The following is a 17579-nucleotide window of genomic DNA, read 5'->3' as shown; positions in this document are numbered from 1 at the left end:
TCTCCCCGCATGGTTGCTATATATAGGAATGGGTCACATGCCCACAACTATACAGCTCTTAGAGTTGTGTAGTGTGACCCGGAGGGAACATCCAGGTGGCAGTGCCAAGCGTGGGAACGTTCTGGGCAAGTTGCTCGCCCAGAACTGTGGCTGTGACCCGTGGGAACATAGTTCCCGCGCTATCCCGTGCGCGCATGTACACAACACACAAAGGCAACAACAAGGCAACAGTCAAAGAATAAAAGGGGGTAAAGTAGGTGGGGAGTCCGGGGCACCCCTAAGGCAGGGTGCTGAACCCTGACACGGTTCCTGTCATAGTACCGTGCCATCTCTTCTGCTGCGTGCTCTAGTGCTGCCTTTGCCTCCTCTTGCATCTTCATCATCCGAGAGGCAAAGTCATTAGCCCCTTCGACTTCAGACATGCAGGTCGGTTCGGTCCCCATGCGTGGGTGTTGCCCGGAGTCAAGCTCGAAGGGGGTGCGGTGGGTGGAAGAGTGGATGCGGTTGTTATAGGCGAACTCGGCAAGCGGCAGCCAGTCAGCCCAGTCATCTTGCCTGTGGTTGACGAACACCCGGAGGTAGGTTTCTATTTCCTGGTTGACACGCTCCATCTGGCCATCAGTCTGTGGGTGGTAGGCTGTTGAAGGGGCAAGCTTGATCCCTAAGAGGTCTGCTAGCTCCCTGGAGAAGCGGGAGACAAATGCGCTGCCTCGGTCACTGAGCACTTCCTCTGGGAGGCCGTGATGCCTCCAGACGTGTTCGAGGAAGAGCCGGGCCACGCCTGCTGAGTCTACTGTAGTGACTGTGGGGATTGCGTGAATGCGCTTTGAAAGTCGGTCTACCACTACCAGGATTGCGTTGTACCCCTTGGAGTCTGGGAGTTCTCCAATGGTGTCTACTGAAATCACCTGCCACCTGCGGGTGGGGACCTTGTTCGGGATGAGCTTCCCGACTTTCCGAGATGGGAATGTCTTCACTCTGTTGCAGGTGTCGCACCCCGAGACGTACTGTGCAACATACTGTGCCATCCGGGGCCACCAGTAGTTTTGGGAGACGAGCTCCACAGTCTTCCACCACCCAGGGTGGCCTGTTGCCACCGAGTCATGGTGGAGTTGTACCAGGTCATGGCGGAGCTGTGGGTCTTTTGGGACATACACCCGGCCCCGGTGGAGGATCAGTTCCCCTTCCTTCTCCCATTCGTCCGAGTGTAGGGTCCCCCTTTCCAGCTCTCTCATTGCCTTTACCACTCCCTCGTCATGCTCCTTCCCCCTGCGTATCCTGTCCAGGATGTCTGCCTCTTCTCCCTCCACTGTGACCCCCTCCATAGCTCTGACTTCAAACCAGCCCGGGTGTAGGAGGGTCATGTCCGTGTTGTCGTCCTTCCCTTTTGGGTGGTCCGGCCGACGTGAGAGGGCATCGGGCTTCCCCATGAGTTTCCCTGGTTTGTGGACTAGCAGGAAGTGGAAGCAGGAGAGGTAGAGGGACCACCGTGCCTGGCGCCGGTTTAGCCTCTGGGCTGAGCGGAAGTAGGAGAGGTTTCTGTGGTCGGTGTATATGTCGAACCTCTCAGGGGTGCCCTCAAGGAAATGGCGCCACTCTTCCAGGGCTCGGACTATGGCAAGCATCTCCTTGTCATAGATTTCGTAGTTCCTCTCTGCATCTGAGAAGCCCTTTGACATGAATGCCACTGGGTGGAATTCCCCATCTGTCTGGAGCTGGGAGAGTACCGCCCCTGTTGTGAAGTTGGAGGCATCACACTCCAGTCGGAACTGACCTGAGTCCGATGGGAAGGTGAGGACCGGTGCTGAGCTGACAGCCTCCTTCAGCCTGTCAAATGCTTCCTGTTCCTTTCTCCCCCAGGTCCACTGCTTCGACTTCCGGGTGAGTGTGTGAAGGGGCCGGGCCTTCTCAGAGAAGTCCTGGATGAAGCGGCGGTAGAAGTTGACGAACCCCAGGAAAGACTGGACCTCTTTGACCTTCGTGGGTGCTGGCCAGTCAGTCACTCCCTGAACCTTCACTGGGTCCATGGCAACGTGGTTCTCCGAGATGACAAGGCCCAGGTAGTTGATCTTCCGCTGCTCAAACTTGCATTTCTCCGGTTTGAGGAACAGCTTCCGGCCCCTCAGTGTGGATAGGACCTCCCGGACGACCTTCCGGTGCTCCTCCAGGGTGGGTGTGAACACCAGGATGTCGTCCATGTAGCAGATGACGACCCCTCGGTCTATGAAATCCCTGAGGATGTCATTCATCATGGTCTGGAAGGTGGCCGGGGAGTTGCACAGTCCGAAGAACATCACCATTGGCTCAAACAACCCTCGGTTGGTTGCAAAGGCCGCCTTCCACTCATCTCCCTCCTTGATGCGGACGTTGTTGAACCCCCACCGGAGGTCGAGGGCTGAGAACCACTTGGCATCCCGGAGGCGGGTGAGGATGTCGGAAACTAGGGGGAGGGGGTAGGAGTTCTTGACAGTGATCTCATTCAGCTTTCGATAGTCCTGGACCAGCCTTAAGGAGCCGTCCTTCTTCTTCACAAAGAACACTGGGGCCCCCATGGGGGATTTGGATGGGCGGATCCGCCCATTTGCCAAGTTCTCCCTGAGGAAGTCATCGAGCTCCCCTTGTTCTGCAGGGGACAGTGGGAAGGTCTTTCCTCGTGGCAGCTTAGCCTCGGGGGTGAGGTCAATGGCATGGTCCCAAGGTTTCCGGAGTGGTAGTTGATCAAAGGCCTCTTTCGAGAAGATGTCCCTGAAGTCTCGGTAGCACTCAGGCACCATCTCCTCGAAAGGCTTTTCCCCTGGGGTGGGGTCCTGCGCTCTTTGGGCCATCCGCTGTGATGGGGTGGTGGTCGCCCTCAGGTCGTGTCCCCATCCTGGGGGGATCACGGCTGCATACAGTCCATCCCTGGGTTCTACTGCGGGGTCAGGCTCCTTCGGAGCTATTGGTGCCACCCTGAGCCTTTGGCAGGCAGGTGGGCAGCGGGACATGATGACCTTTTGTCGGGCCCAGTCCACTTCCGGGTTGTGGTGTGTCAACCACGAGTGACCAATAATGACTGACTGGCGCCCCAAGTTGGTCACTGCAAAGCGAGCTCGCTCCATGTGTTGACCAAACGTAAGGAGTGCGTCCACCTCCTCCGTGATGGATCCATTCTCATTTGGGGTGCCATCCACATTGTGGACCGGGATTGGTTGGGGTAGGGGGGTGGTCTCCAGGCCATGCTTCCGGACGAATTCACGACTGACAAACATCCCTGTGGCCCCTGAGTCTAGGAGGGTGGAGGTGGTCACTGAGGCGAGAGAGGTGGTTGCAGTCAGCTTCACCAGAAGGTTGAGGGAGCGAGGAGGGCGTTTGGATAGTACGTAGATCGTGGGTGGGGGAACAGCAACCTCAGCCGAGGCGCATTGTGGGCTCTCTCTGCGGGGTTTTGTGGGTGTGGCTCTTTTTTTCTTAGCGATCACTCGGTGTAACTTAGGTTGCGCTGTAGTCCTGGAATTGCCATGGTATCTACATGCAGGTACAGTGATGCTGGGGGACGACCGGGGCACATCCCTCACCGGTCGTCCTCCTGAAAATCCTCAGCAGGTCTCTCCTCCCCCGCTTCCTCCTCTGCACGGTCCAGCTCCTGGGTGAGGGGGCGGTCCTTTAGCAGGTCTGCGATCGCCCGGAGGTCTTCTGGGGCCAGGCGGGTCATCTCCCTAGGGGCCTCCCCTTGTAATGTGGTCCGGGCCTGATAGGGTCTCGGCCTCAGGCAGTCTCGGGCTATGTGCCCTAGCCGATTGCAGTTATAGCAGGGTCCAGTGCGCCTCTGCTCGGTCCTGGGGGGGTGGATGTGGTCCAGGTCCATGGGTTGGGGGCCGACTTTCGGGGCTGGGGCTGAGGGTGTGGATGCAGCGGGAGGGGGAACGGGCCCGGGAGGAGGTCGGGAGTGAAATGGGGATGGCTTGACAGCCAGGGGGCAGGCTTGAGCTTGGGTGGCTTGGAATCGTCGCCACTGATTGTCAAGGAGGGAGGCTTCACGCTTCCATTCTGCCCATGTCGTGGGCATGGGCCGGAGGTGATAGATGTTTTCGCGAAGGCATGGGTGAAGGGCGTGCTCAAATCGGTCCACAAGAGCAACATCTCCCATTCGTGACACTGGGCCATGCAGCTCAAACTGCTGGATCAGCTTGTCTACTGGCTCGTTCCCTTGTCGGAGTGAGGCAAGCTTTTGACAGGCTGTGGCTTGTTGGTTTGGGTCTGCAAACATAGAATCGAGTTCCGCCGCAAAGTCATCAAAGGAAATGGCTGGGGCTCCTGGGGCAAGGAGGGTGTTGATGCGTTGGGTGGCCCATGGTCTGGCAGTCCCTCCTTTCATGTATGACAGGACAAACAGGACTTGGCTGTGTTCGTCCGGGAACTCGGCATGGCGCATGCTCATGTAGAGTCCACACTCTGCCTTGAAGCGGTCTAGGTCATCTTGTGACCCAGAGAAGGGGGTAGGGGTGGCTACTTTGGGTGGCTTATGAGCCGGAGTGGGTGTAGGGGCTGGGGCTGGGGCCGTGGGTCTGGTCTGGGTGGCCAGTTGGGCTTGGAGATCTTGGAGCTGGCGGGTCAGCTCCGCTATCTGATCTTCCAGTGACATCGGGGGGGATAGAAGTAGGTTGAACCCTTCTTCTGCTGTCAGGGCTCGGTCCTCAATCAGGGACAGCCCGACCTCAGTCCTAGGTGTGTGCAGTGTTCCGGGTGGTTGGGCGCTAGACCCTGTCCTCAGCTCCTCAAACTCACTGAAGGGACTAAGCAGGGATTGAGTTGTCATGTATTACAGAGGGTAACTACAACTTGCCTAAGTGGGGATTGAGTTGAGAAGAAGGGTAAGTTTCCCTATTCCCCACTTGGCTACTATAAAAAGGAAGTGTACTGTACAGTTCATAACATGATTCCGGGTAGAAGCCGAGCATGTTCCCGCGACTCGGAAAAGGTGTCACATGGGTTAAGGCGAGTTGCTCGCCTTAACCCACGTGACTTTTCCCGCAGGCTCACATGCGGGTTGAAGTTGTGAGAGGTATGTAGGGATGGGGAGGTCTGGGAAGGTGGTTCTGGGGTGTGGTTGGGTGCCCTGACAGCGGGGTCAGGGGCCGATCCCTGACACCTTGCAAGGTAAACACTTTGCTAGACCGGCTGTCTGAGCTCTGCGTTGAGAGTCGCTGGAATGCCAATGTAATTTACTTTCCCTGTGGCGAAAATCTAATAAAATGCAGACGACTGTTGGAGGTCAAGCTCGAATACATCAAGTTTATACACTTAGCAGTCTACTTCCTCTCACTGGCCTGACCTTGTTTTTCAACAACAATTGCTGGTTTGATGCTTCCATATCGCACTGGAAGTCGGTATGGGCCATCAGAACTCCTTTCAAGCTCCACAAGTGAAGCGTCTGCCCTTTGTGTCCATTGGCTCAGGCTCAGCAAAAACCCAATAAAGGCAGCGAACAAAGTCTGATATTTCCCGAGTATCAATATCGATTTATGTCCAAGGCTTCCAGAAGAATTAAAATTCGGTAGTCTTGTTGGAATATGAGTCACATGATGAAACTGAACCGGAATATCCGGGAATATTCTAGGGGTTACTAGGCACCTGCGTAAGCGCTGGGCATAGAAGAGCCTGGAATATTGTTGAGAAGTATAAATATGGGCACTGGAGCGCCATGTGTATTTTAGTTATATTTCTTTCTATATTACATCTGGGTTGCGAGTGAACCGCTGAAGCGGGTTGCCATATTTGGAACGCCACGTTTACAACAGGTTATGAGCCCAGCCTGGGTCTAACCGGATTACTCTATTCACTTGACGTTGCCTCATCTGATCGCTACGCTTACATAATATGGTGGAAACCAAGGACACAACTCCGAACTATAACTCCCTGGTGGGACAAGTGCCGAAATTGACCAAGGATAATTACTATGATTGGAAATTCGGTGTCTCCCTTGTACTCCGGAGGGCTGGCTGTTGGGACATAATTCAGAAAGGGAAAAACAAAAGCGAAGACTGGAAAATCCCGAAGAATGCCCAAAACAAGGCCGACGAAGCTCTTACCATAATTGGGCTGACCGTGGATCCGTCGCAATACAAGTTGATTAGCCATTGCAAGAATGGTGTTGAGGCCTGGTACAAATTGGCAGGACACTATGAGAAGAACTCCAGGGCCAATAGAATTCGATTGACGCGGGCATTTTATAACTTCAAACACGATCCTGAAAAGCCGATTGACGATTATATTAATGGGCTCGAATCGATCTGGAACCAGATGCGCAGAATCGGAATGAATGTCGATGATTCGGATCTGGCCGATGCATTGATCATGTGCTTGAACCCGAAGTTCAATGCCATTTCGGCTTCTTTGACTTCCCACGAGACCGAGCCATCTTCGGAAGCAGTGATGGGTATTCTCAGGGATGAGGAGGCAAGGATGGGGACATATGGAGAAGAGGGTGCCCCCCCAGGGGCATTTATTGCAGGGGGAAAACAGGCTAGAGCAGAGTGTCACGGCCGTGCATTCCGGCCCGTTAGCCGCCCATCCCGATGCCGCCCGAGCCTGTTACCGCTATGCGAGCGTGAGCGCAAGCCCCGACCTCAGCCCTATCCTTCATGAGGACTCCCTGCTCACTCCCCCGCTTGCCCCTAGGCTCCCCTGCACCTGGCCAACTCCCCCACAGCCCCACCAACCTTCCCACCCTGAGTCCGCCTCCGGCACCGTGCCCAGCGCGACTCCTCTACCCCGCCCACTTGGCCCCTACAGGGCCACTATCATCCCCGCACCCGACTCCGGCCCAACTCCGAGTCCAGCGCCGCTACGATACCATCGCCGCTATCGCGGCCCTACGCTCTTTCCTCTATTTATCTGTTATTGTTTGTTTTGACCCTCGGTCATTGCCAGCCGCTATGCAGCCAACCCCGCTCCTTCTTCTTGTTTGCTTCCGGACCCTTCGGCCTCCGGCCCGGGTCCGCTTCCATTCATTTCTTCCTCCTATATATATCCTGTATGATACTTTATTGTACCTTAGCTCTAATATCGACTTGACCACGACCCCAAGCCCTGACCCCAACAAGGCAGCCCCAGTAAGTTCGAAATGAGGGCCAAGAGACAACTAGGGGGCACAGCACTCCCTTTAGAGTTGCTGAGGCCAAATGCCCTACCCTCGGGCCTTGTCTGAGGCATCGCGGCCATTGCGGCCCTTAGCGGTCCGCATCGGCGACCTTCGGTGCCCGACCCCGGATCAGTATCTAACACAGAGCCGGTTTGTTGGAATTGCCAAAAGAAGGGGCATTACTGGCGTAATTGCCGAGAGAATAAGGAAACCCAAAATAGAAACGAGGCCATCTCGATGATGAATTACTCTTACTAAATTGGGAACGGAAGGATCCGAACGCTGTCAGGACTGTATAGGATGGGAAAATATCGGAGGATGAGAACGTGATCGATTCCGGGTGCTTCGAATTTGTCATACAGGGCAGGTTTTTGGATCAAGGACAGAGGGAAAATTAGAAATTTGCTGTACAGGGCTGGATTTCTGGATCAAGAAAAATTGTCGGAAGGGGTATGTGACTCAAGGGGGAATGTTGGAATACGAGTCACATGATGAAACTGAACTGGAATATCCGGGAATATTCTAGGGGTTACTAGGCACCTGCGTAAGCGCTGGGCATAGAAGAGCCTGGAATATTGTTGAGAAGTATAAATATGGGCGCTGGAGCGCCGTGTGTATTTTAGTTATATTTCTTTCTATATTACATCTGGGTTGCGAGTGAACTGCTGAAGCGGGTTGCCATATTTGGAACGCCGCGTTTACAACAAGTCTGGTCACAACGCATGAATCAGCTCGGCACACTGACCATAGGCAACGTACTCTACGTGCTCTTGGCCTGGGAGCTAGTACGAGTTATCAGCTCGTTCAAATTTCTCTTGGCTGCATGCTACCATGTAGGTGTTTGTGGTAATCTCAAGGGGACACACACACACACCTTAGAGTAGCGAACATTATGTTGTCCACCTGCCGGAGACATTTGTTGGTTTTTCTTCGGATTCCAACCAGTTAAGCCGAATATATATCTGGACTAATGATCTACTATGATTTAAGCATACGGAGGCTTCTTCTGGCAGTGGCCAAGAACCAAACACTGCAACACGTATATAAGCTTGATACAGAAGAATGCCATACTCAGAACATGCTCACATCAGGCTTTCTGGGTTTCACTCTTTCGAACCTTCAGTCAGTTTGCAAGCCCATATTCACGCTCATCAGCTGTAGTACTTAATGTTTGACCGAATGGTGTTGGAAATCATTGTGGTTAACGACGATCTATTTACCTTATTAGTTTGTCTGACGCGGTGTTGATGGGATCACCGCTGATACCCTTTTCTGCCTACTCTTTCTGTTCTATGCATTAACCCTTGCCAACAACCATGTGTCGCGATTGCAAGCGATATTAGTACTCGTTGTATAAATGGCGCAGGGCGCTAGGTTTTTTCCCTTTCCCTCAGTTCTCAAGTTAGAGACTGAGGTGATATCCCTTTCGTTGTTTTTAACTTTCGTATAACTGACTGTACTCTCCATGTTATAGTCCGTGCGTACAGGTAAAGAGTTACAATGTTATTAGTTCTCAAGTTAGAGACTGAGTCCGTGCGTACAGCTCTATTAATCATTTCAAATGGCGCGTTCACTCAAGTAACGTGTCTTCGGTCTGGCAAGGCCAATGCATTTGCACGACGAAACTTTTATGATACCTGAGTCCGTTTTCTCGTATTCCCACAACGGGATACAAAATTAAAAACAGCTGAACCAACTCGTACTGCCGCGCGCGATCAACGCAACGCGGGGAAATTTTCCATTGCTTGGCGAGAGAGAGCTAAGCGGTCGCGCACACGCATTGGCTGAAGCTATTGGAGGCCGACGAAGGACACTCCACTTGAGCATAATCGACCACGGGGTTATCTATTGGAATTTGTGTAGGGGATGCAATGAGAAAATCGTTCAGCAGAATAATAAGAACTTACCCCAACCAAAACCGTCCTTAGACATGATATCAAAATGAGCAGAGTATCCATAATCATTCATGCTGCCAGTGCTAGGACACCATTGTCCATTCCCAGTGCTAGGGCACAAATTGGTGACCATCACAATGATGCTCTGACCTGCGCCCCCTCCAGTTCCGCAAGTGCTGCAAGGAGCCTCCCCGCTGCTTGTGAGCTACGCATGATGCCCTTTCAGTATCCAGATGGATCCTGATCTATCCCTACCACATCACCTTGAAGCACAATCCACATCCTCCTCCACACCAAGTCGCCCCTGCCGCATCAAAAATTCCTTGCGATGCGCTATCTCGCGAAACTTAGGCAGCTCTGTGAACCGAGCGGAGAACCAAGACTTACGCAGCAGTATAAACTCCACTTGAGATTCCCTTTTGCCAAGTGAAAGGGCCGCTGTTATTGCCGCATCCGCAAGCACCTGTTTGGACCGCTCATTCGCACAGCTGAGATAACTGGACAGGTTCAGAATCTCACAGACCTTCGGAACCATCATAATAGCGCTGTAAGAAATAAAGGATGGATATCGTCCGTCAGAACATCATTTTTGTACAGTCTCCACACATGGACCAACCGTCGTCGTGGCTTGAGCCGCAAACACAGAGGAGATAGAAGCGAGCACGAGGAAGATGCTTTTGAAAACCATTGGTGTCTTTTTCGATGCCTGATACCCCAATCTGCCCTCTCCCTTTTATAACCTCTCACTTCGACAGGGGTGTGTGCAAGGATTTCTGCACACAGACAACAAACCACCTTGGACCAGCGCAAAAACGTTTAGGTTACATTGAGAGGTCCGCAGCAATGACCCCTGGCGTCTGTGTTCGCCTAGGGATTGCAAAGGCTGCGCTCAGGCTGCGTAAATGACCATGACAACCATCAAGCGGGCTGGTGACCGCAGCTGACGTTGACAGCCTGGAGACCACTTCCTTCAAGACGCAGGCTTGCCAACTAATCTAACGGCGTTGTGGACGAGAGCTCGCTCAAATGGAGTTAAGCGCAGGTGCCTCAGGCACTGAGATTCGAGAGATCGACTTTAATCCCCGGATGAAAAGGCTGTATTGCATGATTATCTAGCGTTCGAAAGGTACAGAAGATTGCATTTCAGTGGAAAATTACCGGAAATGCGTAGGCGTAGTATATTTGCGTAGTAAAATCAAAGTAGTTAATCACTCGCTCCGAGAATATACAAAAGCAAGTTTGAGTGTCGCAAGGGGTAGAGCCTGGGATTGGATACTGGCGATAGTAGAATGCAATCTTATTCACCCGCATTCCGCGTGGGATACCATAGGCACACTCTTCAAGGAAGCTAGAAGTAAGTCATACGTAAAGGCCCACATTCGATTCGAGGGAAAACGTTGTGAGATGATTGGAACTGAGAATGTATCCATGTGAGGAAATAGTAACACATGATGGACAACTCGTTGCCAATCACAGCGTGGTTCGAAACTGGGTACTAGATATAGTACAGTACTCAGCGGAGGTTGCTCCACCGGCGCACCGGGTATCGCGGGCCCACAACCTTGGTGCCACGTCGTGTTCCCGGGTTAGGGACAAGAATGAGTGGAATAAACCAATCTCTGGCAACATGAGCATTGATGACAGAAGCGTGTTGTTGATTAGATGTCGAAGAATTTAATCCCAACCCCAAAGGAGACCGGGTTAATTATATTCTTGTCGTGAGCATAGACGGCATACGGACCGTGGGGACTCTCAGTCTCCCCATCCTTTCTAAGGACACCGAACTTATGGACACGTTACCAGACATAAACAATGCCAACTTGAAGTGTATACAAATACAGCTCTTTCGCGCAGACCGGACCATCAGCTCTGTTATGGGGCATCTCGGACTAGCAACCGATAGCACGTCCGCAAGAAGGGCCCGGCCCGTAGTACGCCAAAGGGACACCCGAGATCAATGCCCATGCCAACAAAGCAGGGCCCCAGTGATGGCTCGGGTGGAACATATTTCCATGACCAGGTGGGGCGTATGGAACGTTTCCCGATTGTTCCATATATGAACGAATCGAATGAGATTCAAAACGCTGGGCCACTTCGCCCAGGCAGGTGTGGTCTCCATGTATGCGAGAAACAAATAAGCATGCCGATGAGAAGAGGGTGAGGTTCCAGATGCAAAAAGCTTGCCGCTGTGTAGGTTAACCCCGTCGGGATAATTTGTGCCCATACCGTTACTAGAAAATTCGAGGCGGTGATATGACGTGTCCTTCACGAACGTCGGATGGGTTAGAGCCTCAAGCAAACAGATGTGGGACAACTCCAAAGGACGGTGCACAGCGCCCATCCACGTACTGGGCCAAGGCATCTTATCACCGAAACTTGACCCTAATCGCGAGTCCCAGTGTAAAGCGCTAAATAAATGCCACCACACAAGAAGCTCGCTGATAGGGTGTGAGAATCAGCCGCGTGTCCAACGAACGAAAATCATCCCTCCCACGTCAGGGACGGGCAGCGCAGTGGGAGCGTAACAGCTTTACGAGATTATACCTTCCTTGGGCTATACCTATGCTCCGATGGGACTTTATCATTTGTGGACGGAGAACAATGTTTTCCGCCATCAGATACCTACCTCGGTATTCAAACGTAAGTCCTGGCAGGGTTTTTGGGTTCAACGACAACGTTGGACGATCTCGGTGACCTGTGCGAATGCAAGCGTGCGTGGTGGTGGATTTGCCGAGGAACGAAGACTATTTTCTCTCGCTCGCCTTGAAATCACTTGAAACTATGCAGTGACGGGTGGAGGACGTTCGTATGTGGTCATTGTCTGGGGGGCCGACAGTAAACGTCACTTCGTTCAGTGTTCCTGGTCCACTCCTGTTTTCTGGAGGGAGAGAGACAACGAACCTAGGTCGTCCCTCACTGCGATCAAGGCGTAGGAGAGCCTCGTCTCATAGGTCTCGAGAAAATAAAATGCGTTGAAAATTATCCCGATCACCACCCGAGTCTACTCCCTTGCCAATGCCGCAACAGATCATGGCAGTGCTTCGCCAATGGGAAAGATGAGTTGAAGGTGTGCAAATGCTCTGAGTCAATCGCGTTCGTGCTTACCTGACCGTTTTCCAAAAATGAAACTTGGAACTGGATGACCTTCTTATGGCAATGAGTGTGGTCGATCCACAGAAAGCACGGCTTGCGAGAAAGAGGTATGATAGCGGTCATTCAGAGTACGATAGGAGCGACGAAGGCGCTCTGCCATCTAGGTCGAGCTAAGGTGCATAAGAGCGGCGGCAAAGGTGCGCCCAAAACTGTCTGTACCGGAGCCTTGGGACGGATGATAAAGCTGATTCAGACTTTGATATATAGATCGGCGGTTATGCTAGTTTAGGTTTAGTTTGCTGAAGTAGTATCTTCTATCACTATTCTTCGAATAATATGACCATCCGATCGGAAATTTTTGTACGCCGGCACCCAAAATTATGGGCAAAACTAGGGCAAATCCTCATGTCCAACATTCCACGCGCGGAAGGAATACTCAAATGCATATCGTGACCCTGTTACTAATAATGCGGCGGTGCCCAAGTGATCAGCGCGTGCGCGCGCGCGGGGTCCATATCAAGAGCAGTGCTTACGATGAACCACCGCTGTTTTTTGTTTTTGTTTTTATTTTTTTTTGGGAAGTGTCGAGCCCATGACTTTACCCAATAAATCAAAGCCAGGTACTATATATGAATTGTTGCGAGAAATGTGAAGAAGCCCCACAACCAGTTTGCGGCGTGCGACGAATTGGATGTAAACGTCTAACGCCCGGCCGCAGGCGCCAGCTGACGAAATATGTTGAGCAACGTAAGCTATGATCGATTCCTGTTGGAGCTTGTGTCGACGATATATCGCGTGCCCACCAATAGGACAGTCTCATCTACCTGATGGCTACCCATCAGAATCGACCTGTAAGCTTGACACAGCAGAACGGCATACCCAGAAGATGCTCACATGCGCTTCCTGGTTTTTGTCAAGCATCCGTCCTTCAGGGGTCAATTCGTCAGATCTGCCATGTACGAGCTTGGATATTCACGAGCGCTCATCAACCCGAGTAGTTAATTTTGACCCAAATGATACGTTTCGCTCAAGTGATGCTTTCCGGTCTGGCAGGTGTCAAAAGGGGGCCATCCGCACGGAAAAACACTGGAAAAACCTGAATGACACAGTTTGATTCAAATTCCGTTTTTGTTTTTGTTTTTTTTCCTTTGGGCCATTCCCACACGGTCAAGGGCCTCCGCGATCAACAACGGCAGTGGAAGATTTTTCGCTGCTCAGTGAAGCCGCGCGAACGCTAGCCGCTCGCCCAACGTACACGCGTTCTTTGTAATGATGGGACAAGCCAATGAGGGACCAGGCCATTTGAACATAATGCACCAACGGGGTTATCTGTCGGATCCGGAATTCGTGTAAGGAATGCAATGAAAATCATGCTTTCCAATCCCAACAAAAAAATTAAAAAAAAAAAAAAAAAAAAAAAAAATAAGAACATACCCCAGCCGAAACCATCGTTAGACGTGATGTCAAAATGAGCCCAGCCTCGGGACACCATTCTCCAATCCCATCGTTAGGACATAGATTGGGAACCATCACAATGATACTCTGACCTGCGCCCCCTCCCCTACGCAAGTGTTGCAAGGAGACTTCCCCCGTGCTTGCGAGCTACTCGGAGCATCCGTTTAGAATCCAAATGAACACTGGTCCATTCCTGCCTCACCTTGAAGCACAATCTACATCCCGTTCCACACCATCTGGCCCCTGCTGCGTCAAAAATTCCTTGAGATGGGCTTTCCCATCAAAGTTGAGCAGCTCCATGGCCCCCAACTCGAAAAACTAGACCCACGCGGCGGTGTGGACTCCAGTTGAGATTCCATTTTTGCGAAGCGAAAGGGCCGCATCCACAAGCACCCATTTGGGATGCTCATTCGTATAGATAGCTTGCACAAGTTCAGAATCCCACTGACCCCCCCACCGAACCATCACAATAGCACTGTTAAGATACAAACGGTGTGATGTGGTCCGTCAGAACATCATTTGTATAGTTCCAAACACGTGGACGAACCGTCGTTGGGGCCGCAAACACAGAAGGAAGCAAGAAGCTCTTCAGGGGTATCAGAGTCTTTTTCGATGCCAGATTATCCCAGTCTGTCCTCCCACTCTTATGAACTTTCGCCTCCACAGCGCGGAACAGCAAACCACCTAGGATTTGTGTAGTACCACACAGCAACATCGATGCGTTTAAGACCATGACAACCATCAAGAAGGTCAGTGATTGCGGCTGACGTTGACAGCATGAAGCTCGTCTCCCTCGAGACACAGGTCAGCACAGGCGCCTCGGGCATGGAAATCCAAAGGAGCGCGGCCTTCGTCTCTGAATGTGGAGGCCTTATTAACGACTATCCAGCATTTGGGGGGAGGAGGGTTTCATTCTGCAGGAAACGAGTGGTTGTAGCACATACACGTACAAAAAATCAAAGTGGTCAATCGCTCCCCTCCAAAAATAACCCAAAGCAAGGATAGGGTCTGGGTTTAGTTACTGTGGGTTTTTTGTTTTAGCTAGCGGCGACGGCGGAACGCACCCGCAATGTGCGTGGGATACGATAGACCACGGCAGGCTTCAAAGAAGCAAGTCGTATTAGTAGGACACATGAGGGGAGCACGCGGGGGAGAAGATAGACGGAACCGAAGCTAGAGGTATCCATGTGAGGACATAGTGAAACAAGGACGATTCATTGCCAAACGTAACGTCGGTGTAGCCGTGGCTAAAGCTGAGTTCTCTCGGCCAAGGTTGCTTCACCGTTGCACAGAGTGCCACAAGGGCAATTTCCTTGGTGAGTTGCGCTCTTTGGTTACGGACGAATTAAAAAAGAATACATAAAAATGAAAGGGAGATTTGTTATGAAATTCCTTCGTACAGTTGATCCTCAGATACTTGAACTTGGAAGATGGAAGCTAATGCGATTGCGCTTCAATTAACGCTCTGTCAGGGTCGGCTGTCCGCGCCTGCGCTTGGGAGTCGCGGAATGTTGAAGAAAATGCCGATTGAATTGACTTGATAACCATTTGCGGTTGCAAATCCAAACGAAAACGCAGATGGCCGGCGCGATTTTTGCGCCTGGTTGGTTGTACAAAACCGATGCCTGTCTGCCACGCCACGTCAGTCCATGCAGCTCCTCCCTCAACATGGAAGTCGGGACTGGTTGTTCGGTTCACATAACTTACATAATCCGCTAAATGACACCCTGAATGGAAATGGTGAATCTGGGGGGGGGTTTGTGTTTCTGGTCCGTCGCCGCTTGGAATTTCTAGACCTCATCAGATCAAATCTACCCACGTTCTTTGGGGTGGGCCCTTGCGCGACGTCAACGTGTTGGCTCAGATCGAGATCTTTGGGCGGCCAAAATGACCGCACTATATCCTAAAAACGCAGGTTGCAAGTCATTTTGGAAGCACTGGCGCCATCTTTCAGTCACCAGCAGGGGTTTGAATCCGAGTCACAGCCCCCCAGATAGATCGTACAAGTAATCTGGATAATTGGTCTCAAACGGAAAGGCGGATCTGGTCCTGAAAGCGTAATTGCTGAGAGGCGCGATTCTCCGAGGACTTGGTAACGCTTCCTACTTTTGCCCCCCCGAGCGCTCAATTTATCGGAAGCCGCTGCAAAAGGCTGTGTGTTCCCGTTCTGGTTTTGGTTTCCTGTTCAGCTATGGGGCAATCGCTGCTCATCATCGCGCCCAAGTACCTGTGAATCACTCGGCGTGTGCAAAGTTTGCCGTCTTTTGGCAGGATCGAAAATCACACGACGTGTGATAGATATTTCAGTCATCTCCTAAAGTCCCTTTTGGATTCCCCAACTTTGCTGTTAGAGCCAAGTTAGTCTATCGGGATGTCGTATAAAAGGATTATACCCGAAAGTCCTCGTGTCCCTCTACACCTTTTCCCCTCCTCCTTGTATCTGCTGCTTTGTATCCTTTCATGTTCTCGTATAACCAGAGTTCTACTCCTTCCGGAAGGCAGGTACGACGGACCTGCACTACCTGAAACCGACTCGCAACTTACAACTTCACTGTATGCCTGACGGAACGCCAGTGGATCGCCCTTTCGACTCAATCCGTTGGTATTGGGCAAGGCGGCACTGTCTCCATGATAGCGTAAGTCGTGGAAAAGACGTACAAGATTGGATACCAAGTACACTCATACACACCTGACAGTCGCGTTTCCTTGGTCGAGTACGTCAAAGCAACCCCTCCCCCTTGGACGCCGCTGTTGACATCTTGGTGTATTAGCTACCGGGGAAGAGCGATCATTGATACATACATCCGGCCCACCGCTCCTGTGGCGTCGTATCGGACTCCACAGACAGGGATTGAGCCTCATCACCTAGGCAAGTCTAGGTCGCATGCACTAGTTGCGTTGTGAGAGATGGCATGCCACACTCTAACTATGTTCCTTCCGCGCGGCTTTTTTTTAGAGAATGGAATCCCTTTCAATCAAGCGCGCGACTTTGTCGCTTCAGCCATCGGTGGGAAAATACTCGTTGGCCATTCACTGTGGCAGGATCTTCATGTGAGTCATCGCGCTCCTCTACTTCTTAAACTGCTTTTCCGCTGATCCGAACATTCGTCCCTGTGCACGCTAGGTCCTGGGCCTGACTCACCCGGCGATTGGTGCGCCAAATTCTACATCTGACGCATTGAATAGGACTGAATTTTGAGGGATAAGATACTCGAGACTTGGGTCTCTTCCTCCCTTTCCGAGTGACACTCAGGAATCTGAACAACATAATTGGCCTTCAAACACTAATGCACCAATTGATGAGAAGACAGATTACTGTTTCTGTCCAAGACAGTGTAGGTTACCCCTTGTGTCAAGAACCATGATTGTTCCTGACCGTTTAGGTTCAACGCCAGTTAGAGAGTGCTCGGGCCATTATGGACCTTTTCAGGTGCGAAACTATATCCAATCTTCCAGTTTCTTCGCCCTTACAGATCTGAGCAGGTCTGTACAAGACGAATGGGAATTATGTGTGGATGGGAACGAGTGGCCGTGTGCGCTTCCTCCTGCACAATTCTCCCGCTGCTATTCCTGATTGAGCTCTCTTGCCTTTGAACCCCTCGGAGCCCTCTCGGCATTTTCCAAGGGATTAGGAGTATGCCTTGTCCCTGGATCAGCGGTCAGCGGCCATACTGTACAACTGCGCACGTTTCATTGCATCGTGCTATCGTAAATTAGATCTCAAACGACGTTCTGGGCGTAATGTACATACCGATCACCCGCGCAAATAAAGCGTCTATGCCCCAATGGTATATGCAGCGGATAAGAAGCTCCACTACCAAAAGCAAATTCACGAATATGGCATGGGGTTGCTGGGAACATGTACACGTGTCAAGGAAAGGGCAATAAGAAGTGATTTCAAAGCCATTTGGGTTCAATCGTTCCACCAACTTGATTCCGAACCGAATTAAACTGTATGTAGGCCGTTTTCCTTTGCAGCACAACCACAGTGCGAGCCATCGTAAACGCGTGAGTGT

At 51.7% G+C, this 17579-nt stretch overlaps 4 protein-coding genes across 4 annotated transcripts; 2 read left to right on the top strand and 2 right to left on the bottom strand.

The window, feature by feature from the left end:
- Positions 1 to 8740: 8740 nt before the first annotated feature.
- EI90DRAFT_2987455 (glycoside hydrolase) lies at positions 8741 to 10089 on the bottom strand. Its single transcript, XM_039056015.1, has 6 exons — positions 9632 to 10089; positions 9539 to 9560; positions 9403 to 9478; positions 9279 to 9348; positions 9028 to 9220; positions 8741 to 8965 (listed from the first exon to the last, which is right to left on the bottom strand). Exons 1-6 carry the CDS (start codon positions 9701 to 9703, stop codon positions 8880 to 8882), a joined length of 519 nt encoding a protein of 172 aa, XP_038924030.1. The 5' UTR covers positions 9704 to 10089; the 3' UTR covers positions 8741 to 8879.
- A 607-nt stretch (positions 10090 to 10696) lies between these two features.
- Positions 10697 to 11948, top strand: EI90DRAFT_3284598 (uncharacterized protein; the record flags this gene model as incomplete). Its single annotated transcript, XM_039066932.1, has 4 exons — positions 10697 to 11134; positions 11251 to 11415; positions 11634 to 11655; positions 11803 to 11948. The coding sequence occupies exons 1-4, from the start codon at positions 10973 to 10975 to the stop codon at positions 11946 to 11948; spliced, it is 495 nt and encodes a 164-aa protein (XP_038924029.1). The 5' UTR covers positions 10697 to 10972.
- A 1327-nt stretch (positions 11949 to 13275) lies between these two features.
- Positions 13276 to 14305, bottom strand: EI90DRAFT_3010940 (uncharacterized protein; the record flags this gene model as incomplete). Its single annotated transcript, XM_039056425.1, has 4 exons — positions 13276 to 13437; positions 13543 to 13669; positions 13766 to 13881; positions 14111 to 14305. The coding sequence occupies 4 exons, from the start codon at positions 14303 to 14305 to the stop codon at positions 13276 to 13278; spliced, it is 600 nt and encodes a 199-aa protein (XP_038924028.1).
- Positions 14306 to 15979: 1674 nt separating this feature from the next.
- EI90DRAFT_3028412 (uncharacterized protein) lies at positions 15980 to 17148 on the top strand. Its single transcript, XM_039058059.1, has 8 exons — positions 15980 to 16065; positions 16138 to 16199; positions 16260 to 16277; positions 16335 to 16432; positions 16520 to 16614; positions 16688 to 16715; positions 16771 to 16993; positions 17047 to 17148. The coding sequence occupies exons 1-7, from the start codon at positions 16024 to 16026 to the stop codon at positions 16926 to 16928; spliced, it is 501 nt and encodes a 166-aa protein (XP_038924027.1). The 5' UTR covers positions 15980 to 16023; the 3' UTR covers positions 16929 to 16993; positions 17047 to 17148.
- The last annotated feature ends 431 nt before the right edge of the window (positions 17149 to 17579 follow it).

This window comes from Cantharellus anzutake, assembly GCF_015039405.1.
Source record: "Cantharellus anzutake strain C23 chromosome Unknown EI90scaffold_1, whole genome shotgun sequence".
NCBI classification, from domain to species: Eukaryota; Fungi; Basidiomycota; class Agaricomycetes; order Cantharellales; family Hydnaceae; genus Cantharellus; species Cantharellus anzutake.
This window is presented reverse-complemented; position numbering and strand designations above follow the sequence as displayed.

Excerpts from the sequence above, each read along its gene's own strand:
- EI90DRAFT_2987455 (XM_039056015.1), bottom strand. The coding sequence starts at position 9,703 with ATGGTTTTCAAAAGCATCTTCCTCGTGCTCGCTTCTATCTCCTCTGTG. Across the intron at positions 9,479-9,538 it reads CTATTATGATGGTTCCGAAG|GTGCTTGCGGATGCGGCAAT; the intron begins GTCTGTGAGATT and ends CGGTCCAAACAG. Across the intron at positions 9,349-9,402 it reads AGTGGAGTTTATACTGCTGC|CGCATCGCAAGGAATTTTTG; the intron begins GTAAGTCTTGGT and ends TTCGCGAGATAG.
- EI90DRAFT_3028412 (XM_039058059.1), top strand. The coding sequence starts at position 16,024 with ATGTTCTCGTATAACCAGAGTTCTACTCCTTCCGGAAGGCAG. Across the intron at positions 16,433-16,519 it reads GATTGAGCCTCATCACCTAG|AGAATGGAATCCCTTTCAAT; the intron begins GCAAGTCTAGGT and ends GCTTTTTTTTAG. Across the intron at positions 16,716-16,770 it reads CCTGACTCACCCGGCGATTG|ATACTCGAGACTTGGGTCTC; the intron begins GTGCGCCAAATT and ends TTGAGGGATAAG.